At 44.0% G+C, this 11,730-nt stretch overlaps 1 protein-coding gene across 2 annotated transcripts in view; it reads right to left on the bottom strand.

The window, feature by feature from the left end:
• Nucleotides 1-336: 336 nt before the first annotated feature.
• Nucleotides 337-11,730, bottom strand: part of LOC311514753 (uncharacterized protein) — a 69,862-nt gene continuing 58,468 nt past the window's right edge. For both annotated transcript variants that reach the window (XM_084617445.1, XM_084617446.1), the window contains 2 exons: nt 10,245-10,377; nt 337-467 (listed from right to left, as the gene is read on the bottom strand). In XM_084617445.1, coding sequence (XP_084473571.1) covers nt 410-467; nt 10,245-10,377 — 191 coding nt within the window. In that variant the 3' untranslated portion in view covers nt 337-409. The remainder of the gene's footprint in view (nt 468-10,244; nt 10,378-11,730) is intronic.

Below are 11,730 nucleotides of genomic sequence, written 5' to 3'. Positions count from 1 at the left end.
GAAAGTGCCAGATCTCCAGGTGCTGCATTCAGTGCATCAGGGCAAGCTGGGGCATAGGTATACTAAGTTCTTGGGAGGTAGAGAGGACTGAGGATCTGGGTGACAAAATTTTCAGAAAAACCCAGTGATTTCTCTACAAATGGACTGGCCAAATAGCCAAATGTTTGACAGTTTCATTCTGGATGCTTTCCTCTGTGAAATACAGGCACAAGGGGCCTCTAATACACACAAAACATTAAAAAGTGAAATAAAAATGACAGAATTTCATCAAGTTAGCACTGGAGCTAATTTTGTGAAAGGGAAAAGCTAATTTTAAAACCTGTGTACCACAGAAAATATCACACATGATCTTATTTAATGGGAAAGGCAAAGTGTGGCCATTGTTTGAAACTACACTTACAGAGAAATCTTATTTATTGGATTTGGTCTTGCTGGCTTCAGATTTCTTTTGCTCTGGCTTCTTCTTACTAGAGAAATGGAATAGAAAGTGCCATATGTCATTTTCACCTATCAATTATTAACCCAACAGCCACAGCGTTTATCTTTATATTGTATTGCTTTACACTCTGATATCAAAATTACAAGGAAATGTTATTCTCATACTTAGAATATCATGTGTTGAACTTTATTTCTTAGTTTCACTGTTACAGTAGAAGATAAAAGAGAAGTTTAAGTAACTGTCAGCAAGTTTAGGTACCACATGTAGTTTTCCCTGTGCCTAATGGACTCCAAAGTCTTGCCTCTCATAGAATGGGATGCTTTTGTTTTTTTGTTAAGAGAATAAAAAAATTTCTTAGTAGGAAAGTAATGTTTCTGTGTGTGTGTGTGTGTGTAAACGTAGTGACTGCACAAGTCAAGGGAGTTCTCTCTGCTCTCTCTGAGCATCTAAGAGGCACTCAACAAAAAGTGCCATCAAAGAAGACAAGCAATTACTGCCCCCAGAAACCTGAAGTCATCTCCTGAAGGGTGCACAAGCAACCTGTAATTTGGATTCAGGTGGAGATGGAAAAGTTATTACAGCCTCAACTAAGAGGTAAATCTGGAGAAAAATGAAATTGGTGAGGGTGGCTGCTGGTTGACATTTATGGGGTATATACACATTACATCCCCAAACCCCTTTTACTACCCATGGAGCCCGTCCATTTCCAGAAGCAGTAGCTACTTCCCTCTCAATCCCCTACATAACATTTTAAAAACTTGGTTACAGCCTCAATTCTTTCTTGCCTCTCAAAAGACATAAATGCTGTTGAGGACCAACCCATTCTGTTATCCGGATCTGTTTTACCCCATTTCCCCTCCAGTGGTAATTCCAGCTAATTCTCAAAGCCCCCACTTTCCCAATGTCCTCCAACTTATTAGATTTGCTCCCCAACATACCACACAGACTAACAAATTCTTCCCAGTTACCTCCTACAACAAGCCACAGCTGGATAGATACTAGAGGACTGCAAAAAGGGCAAATATAGTACCCATCTATAAAAAGGAGAATTACAGACCAATTAGCTTAACTTCGGTACCCAGAAAGATAATGGAGTAAATAATCAACCAATTTTTAAGCACCTAGAAGAAAATAAAGTAATAAGCAACAGTCAACATGGATTTGTCAAGAACAAATCATATTAAACCAACCTAATATCCTTCTGTGATAGGGTAACAAGCCTTGCGGATGGGGGAGAAGCAGTAGATGTGGTATATCTTGACTTTAGTAAGGCTATTGATACTGTCTCACGTGACTTGCTCATCAACAAACTAGATAAATGTAGCCTAGACAAACCTGCTATAAGGTGGGTGCATAACTGGCTGGAAAACTGTACTCAGAGAATGGCTGTCAATGGTTCACAATTGAGCTGGAAGGACATATCGAGTTGGGGCCCATGAGGATCCTGGGTCTGGTTCCATTCAACATCTTCATAAATAAGGCTAAGCTTATGTCATGGAGGTCATGGAAGACACAGATTCCATGACTTCCAGAGACATCCGTGACATTTTCCATTTCAGCCCCGGGTTGGCGGAGCTGGAGCTGTCAGCTGGTAGGGGCCCTGGAGCTCTGAACCACCGCGGGCAGCAGAGGGTCCCTACAGCTTCCAGTCGCTATGGACGGCAGGGAGAGCTGGAGCTCTGAGCCACCACGGGCGGCAGGGGCCCCCGCAGCTTTCAGTTGCCATGGTTAGCAGGGGGACCCCGGAGGGAGCTGTCATACACAGTGGCAGCAGGTGCTGGACCCCCACTTTATCTCCCACAGCAGGGCTTAGGCTCTCATTTCCCTCCCGCCCCCAGTCAGCCCCATTTTGTCACAGTTATTTTTAGTAAAAGTCAGGGATAGGTCATGGACTCCTGTGAATTTTTGTTTATTGCCTATGACCTGTCCCTGATTTTTACTAAAAATTACTGTGACAAAAATCTTAATCTTATTGATAAATGATTTAGCTAATGGCATAGAGAGTACATGTATAAAGTTTGTGAACGATACCACGCTGGGAGGGGTTGCAAGGGCTTTGGAGGACAGGATTAGAATTCAAAATGATCTTGACAAACTGGAGAAATGGTCTGAATTAAATAGCATGAAATTCAATAAGAACAAATGCAAAGTACTACACTTAGAAAGGAATAATTAATTGCACAAATACAAAATGGGAAATTACTAGGAAGGAGTACTGCAGAAAAGTATCTGGGGACTATAGTATATCACCGTGGTCTTCAACCTGTAGTCCGCAGACCCCTGGGAGACCGCAGACTACATCTAAGATCTCCAAAGTGATCTGCACCTCCATTTGAAACTTTTTAGGGGTTCTCAAATGAAAAAAAGGTTGAAAACCACTGGTGTATCACAAATTAAATGTGACTCTGTAATACTATTGCAAAAACCATGAACATCATTCTGGGATATATTAGCAGGAGTGTTGTAACACAGGAGAAGTAATTCTTCTGCTCTACTCAGCACTGATAAGGCCTCAAACCTGAGTATTGTGTCCAGTTCTGGGCACCACACTTCCGGAAAGATGTGGAAAATTGGAGAAAGTCCAGAGGAGAGCAACAAAAATTATTAAAGGTCTAGAAAACATGATCCATGAGGAATGATTGAAAAAAATGGGTTTGTTTCATCAGAAGAGACGACTGAGGGCGGACACGATAACAATTCTCAAGTACATAAAAGGTTGTTATAAAGAAGAGGATGATACATTGTTCTCCTTAACCACTAAGGACAGGACAAGAAATAATGGCCTTAAATTGCAGCAAGGGAGATTTTTGGTTAGACATTAGGAAAACATTCCTAACTGTAAGGGTAGTTAAGCACTGGAACAAATTACCAGGAAGGCTGTGGAATCTCCATCATTGGAGGTTTTTACGAACAGGTTAGACAAACACCTGTCAGGGACATTTCTATGATTCTATGTTAATCTAGGAATGCCCATATGGTTAGTATGCTGGGACAAAACATGTATAGTTGGGATTATGTTTTCCAGTATGCATTACTTTGCATTTCTCAAGTTGAATTTCGTCTACCATTTTGTTGCCCCAACGCTCAGTTTTGTGAGAAGGTTTTGTAACTCTTCAGTCAGCTTTGGACTTAACTATCTTGATTAATTTTGTATTGTCTGCAACTTTTGCCACACCTATTTACCTCTTTTTCCAGATCAGCACAGGTCCAAGTACAGATCTTTGGAGACCCTGCTATTTATCTCTGTCCACTGTGAAAACTGACCATTTATTCCTTCCCTTTATCTATTAACCAGTTAGCGATCCATGAGAGAACCTTTCCTCTTATCCCAGGGCTGCTTACTCCACTTAAGAGACTTTAGTGAGGGACCTTGTAAAAGGCTTTCTGAAAGTCCAAGTACATTATAGCCACTCTTGTCCATATTTGTTGCCATCCCCAAAGAATTCTAATAGAATGGTGAGACAGGATTTCCTTTTACAAAAGCCATGTTGACTCTTCTCCAACATACAGGGAGTTCTCGGACTTACGACACAATTTGTTCCTCAGAATTGCATTGTAAGTCAAAACATTGTAAGTCGAAACCGCTTTTCCCATAGGAATCAATGGTATGAAGGGGAGATTGGTTCCTGAACCAAGGCTTGATACACTATTTTCACCACAGTAACCCAGATTTTTGTACTAAATGAATTATAGATGACTAATGTTGCAATGTCAATGTATTTACTGTACACTGTATTTTGTAAACAGCATTCAAATAAACATATAAACTCACATATACTGCCCAGAATGCTGGCAACACAGGCTCAGAAAGCCAGGGAGAACAGCACATATGCTGAGCCTTAGCCAATCACTGTTCAAGCTTTCTAATTGGCTCCCAGCCCTGGGCTTAGCCAATCAAAAATAAGCGGCAACCCCACCCAGCAACAAGCTACCCTGCTGCCTTGAAGCCAATCATAAGTGACCCCTTCCAGCTCCATACCAGTATAATGCAACCAGGAAGTGATTTCAAGCGAACTTTATGTAAATAAAGTGTCATAAGGGCAAAACAAGCATCGTAGGGGTGAAACGGGCAGTCAATTGAAAAGCGCTGTAAGTGGCATCCTACGTAAATCGGGTGTCATAAGTCCAAGGTCTGCCTGTATTGTGTTCATTTATGTGTCTGATAATTCTGTTCTTTATTATAGTTTCAATTAATTTGCCTGGTACTGAAGTTAGACTTGTGAGCCTGTAATTGCCAGGATCACCTCTGGAGCCCTTTTTTTTAAAATCAGCATTACATTAAGTATCACCCAGTCATCTGGTACAGAGGCTGATTTAAATGATAGGTTAGTAGTTCTGCAATTTCATACTTGAGTTCCTCCAGAACTCGTGGGTGAATACATCTGGTCCTGGGGACTTATTACTCTTTATCAATTTGTTCCAAAACCTCCTCTACTGACACCTCTATCTGGGCCAGTTCCTCAGGTTTGTCACCCTAAAAAAAAAAAAAGGCTAATGTGTGGGAATTTCCCCCCACATCCTCTTCAGTTAAGACTGTGACAAAAATTCATTTGACATCTCTGCAACGGCCCTATCTTCTTTCAGTGTTCTTTTAGCACCTTGTTAGTTTTTGTCTTTTGCTAGTTGCTCTTCAATTCTTTTTTTGCCTGCCTAATTATACTTTTACACTTGACTTGCCAGAGTTTATGCTCCTTTCTATTTTCCTTAGTAGGATTTGACTTCTGATTTCTAAAGGATCTCTTTTTGTCTCTTAACTTCTGCTTTTATGCAGTTGTTTAGCCATGGTGGCATTTTTCTGGTCCTCTTACTGTTTTTTTAATTATTATTTCTGGTGTACATTTAGTACTATTATGGTGTTTTTAAAAAGTTTCCATGCAGCTTGTAAGCCTTTAACTTTTGTGACTGTTCCTTTTAATTTCCATTTAACTAGCTTTCTCATTTTTGTGCAGTTCCCCTTTTTGAAGTTAAAAAGATACTGTGGTGGGTTTCTTTGGTATTTTCTCCCCTATAAGAAAGTTAAATTTAATTACATTATGGTTGCTATTACTGAGTGGTTCAGCAAAATTCACCTCTTGGACCAGATCCTGTGCACCACTTAGAACTAAATCAAGAATTGCCTCTCCCCTTGTGGGCTTGAGGACTAGCTGCACCAAAAAGCAGCCATTTATGGTGTCTAAAAATTTTACCTCTGTATTCCATCCTAGGGTGATACATACCCAGTCAACATGGGGCTAGTTGAAATCCCTCATTATTATTGATTTTTTTATTTTTATAGCCTCTCTGATCTCCCTGAGCATTTCACCATCACCATCACCACCCTGGTCAGGATTTCAGTAGTATACTCTTATTATTCAAGCATGGAATTTCTGTTCATAGAGATTCTATAGTAGTTTGATTAATTTAAGACTTATACTATATTTGACTATATGCTTTCTTTCACATATAGTGCCACTCCCCCACCAGCACGATCTTCTCTGTCATTCCTATATATTTTGTACCCAGGTATTACCAAGTCCTGTTATCATTGTTCCATCAAGTTTCTGTGATATGTATTATATCAATATCCTCATTTAATATTGGGCATTCAAATTCACCCATATTAGAATTTAGACTTCTTGCATTTGTATACAAGCACTTGTAAAATCTGTCAATATTTAGTTGTGGGCCTTTATTTGATGTAATTGAAATAGGACTCTTTTTCATGTGACTTTCTGTTCAGTTTCTGCATGTACTTTATCAGCTTCTATACTCTTCTCTTTGCTAAGATATAGAGAATCCCCTTTAATAAATCTTCCCCTAAGGGATGTCTCGGTCCAAACCATGTGCTCCTCCGCACCTGTTGTTTTTTCCCCAGACCTTAGTTTAAAAACTCCTCTACAACCTTTTTAATTTTACATGCACTCTGGTTCCCTTTTGGTTTAGGTGGAGCTCATCCTTCCTGTATAGGCTCCTCCTTTTCGAAAAGGTTCCCCAGTTCCTAATAAATCTAAATCCCTCCTCCAAACACCAATGTTTCACCCATGCATTGAGACCCTGCAGTTCTGCCTGTCTAACTGGCCCTGCATGTGGAACTGTAAGCATTTCAGAGAATGCTACCATGGAGTTCCTGGACTTTAATCTCTTACCTAGCGGTCCGAATTTGGCCTCCAGGACCTCTGTCCTACCTATCCCTATGTTATTGATACCTACATGTGCCACGAACACTGGCTCCTCCCCAGCACTGCACAAAAGTCTATCTACATGTCTCATGAGGCCCTCAACCTTCGCACCCAGCAGGCAATTCACCAGGCAGTTCTCCGGGTCACCATAAATCCAACTTTCTAGTAATCAAATCCCCCATTACTATTATCTGTCTCCATAGGCGCCGACTTCCCCTCTGCCCCATGGGTGCTCGACCCCCTCATACCCTGGCCCTGCTCCTGTCCCACCATTGCCCTCCCCAATTCCACCCCCTTCCCCCAAGTCCCCGCCCCTGCCCCGCCTCTTTACCGCCTCCTCTTCTGAGCACACTGCGTCTCCACTCCTCCCCCTCCCTCCCAGAAAGTCCTAAGCACCACCAACAGCTGTTAGGCGGCGGGTGGGAAGTGCTGGGAGGGGGAGAAGTGGGGACGTGGCACGTGGTGGGGGGCAGAGAGAGCTTTGCTGCCAGTGGGTGTGGAGCATCCGCTAATTTTTCCCTGTGGGTGCAGCAGCCCCGCAGCACCCACAGAGTCGATGCCTATGTCTGTCTCTTCCTAATAACTGGAGTACACTCCCCCAGAGGGGTATCCTCAGTGTGAGAGGATACCATGACACCATCATCTGGAAGGTTGGTCCCAACTATGGGATCATTTCCCTCTGCTGCAACTTGATGTTCTCCTTCCCCGAGACTTTCATCCTCCTCCACAGCACAGAGGTTATCAGGCTAGGAGTGGGACTGCTCTATTGTGTCCTGAAAAGTCTTATCTATGCACCTCTTTGTCTCCCTTAGCTCATCCAGTTCAGCCACTCTGATCTCAAGAGCCTGAACTCAGACCAGGGCAACACTACAGACCTCTATCGATATACCATTGTTGCTCATGGCTGTGAAAAATCCATACCCCTGAGCAACATAGTTATACTGACCTAACCCCCTGTGTAAACAGTGCTTTGTTGATGGGAGAGTTTATCCCACTGATATAGCTACCGTCTCTTGGGAAGGTGGATTAACTATGACAACAGGAGAAGCTCTCCTGTCAGCATAATAGCATCTTCACTAAAGCGCTACAGTGGCACAGCTCTGGTTCAGCTGCACTGCTGTAGTGCTGTACATGAAGACAAGCCCACAGTCCCCGAGAGCTCTGAGTTGCTTGCAGCAAATGCACACATACACCACTTGCTCACAAGGCAGGTAATCTTACATGCTGCATTCCGTGCAATAAATTGGATAGCCTTCACTCTGCTGCTGGACTTCTACCAGCATTATTTTTACTCTGGAATTTTTTTGTTTGTTCTTTGGGCTTTTTGTTTGTTTTTTCTAGGGGGAGGGCTTTATTTTCCTGTGTTTAGAGAATTTTTGTTAGATGTATCTGGCTTTAAACTCCCTCACAAAACTCCCCTGTTTGCTATCTCCTCTGGTTGTTAAGGAGCTGGTTTTTTAAACCCCTGTTCTCCCTGAATTAGCCCCGCCCCCTTATCTAAGAATCCCAAAGGGATTAGGGATCAAAGGATACTAGACCCTCATTAGGAAGGTCTGCTAGGCTCTGCACAGAGCCCTCCAAACAGACTACACTATAAACTTCAATCAAGCAGTCACACGGCAAGCAAGCAAGCACACAACAAACAATGGAGTATGTCTTAAAAATGGAGTATGTCTTTCAATGGAGTATGTCTTAAAAATCCAAATGTACTTTCTAGCCTCTACTTAAAATTTGAATTTAAACCCAATCTTCTCTCCCCGTATCATATATTTAGCTAACTGGATATTTTTAGTATTCACATTCCTTGTTTATCAATTAGTTTATAAATAGTCTTGCAATTAGACTGGGTCAAAACTCAGCTTACATTTTTTTGTGAAAAGGGCTGGTGGTGTCTGTTCAGTCCCTAGTGGTCAGGTGTCCAGTAGGGCAGTGGGATGGCCATTCATTAATTTTGGCCCATCCATGATGTTTCCAGGCTCCCGCATAGCATGGCAGCCTGTCTTCCATGCTGCCACTGGCTACGCACCCAGCAGCCATGCACTCCTACCCAGCCCTTCTGTAGTATAATAAAGTTACAGAACTAGACTGTATTGTAGCTTATGCTGCTTTGAGAGGAATATGACACTTCTCTCCAATTTCACTCTCGTTCAGCTGGTCATTCTTCTCTTGATCTGCAGCTTACTACTTCTGAGGCCTGTAGCTTGCATCAGCTTGCAGACAGCCTCTGAGTCTAAAATATTTAAACAGCAGGAAAGAATATTGCTACTCTTCCCCTTAAGACAACCTTTCCTTACCAAATTTTTGTGGCTTTTCTGGAAATTCGCTCCCTGCTGCACCAGGGAGCAGAAGGGAGAACATTGTCCTCTATCGCTTCTTATGCAATGCCAATAAAATGGGCCCAGTCTCCCCTTCAACCACATATTCAACTCAATGGGAGTTCTGTCCATATACCAAAGGGGAGAATTTGTTCCAACACCCAGCTTGGTCTAGCGACTAGGCGAATGGGCTGAAGCAAAAGATCTGAATTCAATTTTTTTCTCTCCAGTGCTTGGCAGGTTGGTTCTTGCTCACATGCTCAGGGACTAACTGATTACCATATGTGGGCTTGGGAAGGAATTTTCCTCCAGGTTAGTTTGGCAGTGACCTTGGGGATTTTTTGCCTTCCTCTGCAGCATGGGCAGCCAGGCTATCCCTCGCCCCCTCCCCTTGTGGCCAAGGCCCCTCCCCTCCCTTCTACTTCTCCCTCCCCTGCAGGAGCCCAAAGCACCCCCACTGCAGCCCTAGCGCGGGACAGCTGGGGGTGATAGGGGAGGCGAGGTCCCAGCCCCACTGCACCGCAGTCTCAGTGCCCACAGCCCTTGGTCAGTGCAGTCGCCACGTCCCCAGCCCTGGTGCTCAGGCGGCCAGGTAGTGCAGTTGCAGTGCCCCCAGTCCCGGTGCTTGGGTAGCCAGCCCCAGAGTGCCGGGCAGGCAGCGCGGCCCTGCACCAGACGCCCTGGCGGCCCTGAGTCCCTGCAGGAGGCATGCTGGCCTGGAGGTGGGGCCATGGTAGGCTATTTGGGGAGGCACAGCCTCCCCATACTTACAATACCCACTGCCCATGCTCTGCAGCATGTCGAGGCAGGGTCACTTCCTAAGATTATCTGGGTATTTCTCACTTAATCATTTCCCTGCCATTGTGGGGGCCACAAGCACTGGTGCACCTCAGTTCTTCCTATTCTCTGCCTGTGGCACACAATAGTCTAGTCTCCTGTGGGCTGTAATACTTTGGTCTCATTTTGGTTGATGGGTTTAGTGTGAGGGTGCTGGGTGGTGGTGGCCTGTAATGTACAGGAGGTCAGATTAGATGATCTGGTGTGATCCCTTCTGGCTTTAAACCCTATGAATCTATTCCAGGCTCTGTCATGTAACCATGGGCAAGTCATTTTCCCCTCTAGGAACTGAAAATAATGACATTAACCTTTCTTCATAAAGCACTTAAGATCTACGTATGAAACGCTCTACATGTATAAGCCAACCCCCTCTCTGCCCAAGTCTTGTGCACACACACATGCACACAAAGCAGAAGTAACTATTTAATCAATTTGCACTTGCCCACAGAGGTATTTAACCATACTTCACATTCACAGACAAGGGATTATTTTTACCATGCAAGGGTGCCAGATGTTGATGCTTCTGTTGTCTGTGAATCTTCCTTCACAGATTTACAGGATGTCCTCTTTTCTGACCATTCTGAAGCTGCCCGTGTAATTCTTAGAATCCTCTCTGAAATCTCGCTGCCTAAGGAACATATAACCATGTGCAGGATTCAGCTCATTTTCGTACTTCAGCATTGGTTTCACATTTGTGATATGCTAGTTGCAGTGTTTTCTGAATTTTCTCATATAATTCTGTATGTGTTCCACTGTTAAGATAAACTGTAACCTTTCTCTGATTACTTTCACAGAACATAATAGTTAAAGCTCCAATTGTATTTATATGAATATGTTTTCTAATCTAATCTAAATGTAAACCCAGTGACACCTATGGCGATGATAGCACTGTTACAGCAATAGCTATGAAGGCAACTTTGCTTCCCACTCTATCGGCAAGGTCCTTCACATTTGCTTCAGAGATGAAATTATAATCTAAATAAATTGGCATGTTGATTCTCCATCTAATTCTTACATGCAGCTTGGGCTCCTGTTCAAAATCTCCTTGTGCAGCATTTTAGTCTAGATGTAATCTGTGGGTAAAATGGGGCCAGATCAAAAGTTTAGGATCTGCCTGCAGAAAGGACCATCTGCACATGGATCTCTCCCTCTCTATGCAGAAAAGGGTCAGCTGCTGCCATAGCAGTATTTGCCCCCTTCTCTTGGACTCAACATCTGTACTGTTTCAGGAATCCATGAGGGCAGGTCTGGGAAGTGAGCAGGAGTGGAACTAGGGTGGTGGATGCACATAAACACACACACCACACAGCTCAAGCCCAAACATCTATACCACAGTTAAACAGGTCCTTAGCCCAAGCCTCATGAGCCTGAGTCATCTGACATGGGTCAGCCTCAGGTGTTTAATTGTAGTGTAGACATATCCTTAAAGGGTGGGGAGCGAGGGGCCAACTAGGGAGTCCCTTGCAGTGCAACTCCACTAAGGCTGGGACAGAGATACAGGAACCCAGAGTTGATTCAGAGGCCCAGAGTTCCTCAAAGATGCCCCTATGACCTGGAGGACCAGCACTGATCTTGGAGGTTCATGGTATTTGTGTTTGTCCCACACTGGGGCAAACCCTATCTCTCAATGGAAGAATTCAGGAAAACTCTGGAAGGCAAAGTTCATGGAGTTTCCTGGACCTACATGGGCATTTCCTTGTAAGCAATGGTGGATTAACACATGGGACAATTTGCGGGCCCTAGGAGCACTGGAACCTGTGTAGAAAGGGGAGTGCCACCAGCACCGGAACTGTGGCCCAGCCCCTGATCCTCCTCTTCTCCCTGAGGCCCCGCCGTCTGGCCAGGATGGAAGCTGGAGCCTGGCCAAGGAAAGAGCTGCCCAGGGAGCTCAAGCCACTGTGCAGAGTCCTGGACCCTCCACCTGCCCTGGGAGGGGGGCCTGAGAGCAGCCTTCATCCCCTGTCTCTGCCCCCTGGCGTGT

Source organism: Lepidochelys olivacea, assembly GCF_965140295.1.
Source record: "Lepidochelys olivacea isolate rLepOli2 genome assembly, chromosome: 1".
In the NCBI taxonomy this organism is placed as follows: domain Eukaryota; kingdom Metazoa; phylum Chordata; order Testudines; family Cheloniidae; genus Lepidochelys; species Lepidochelys olivacea.
The sequence above is the reverse complement of the archived record's forward strand: the minus strand, read 5'-3'. Positions and strand labels throughout refer to the sequence as shown.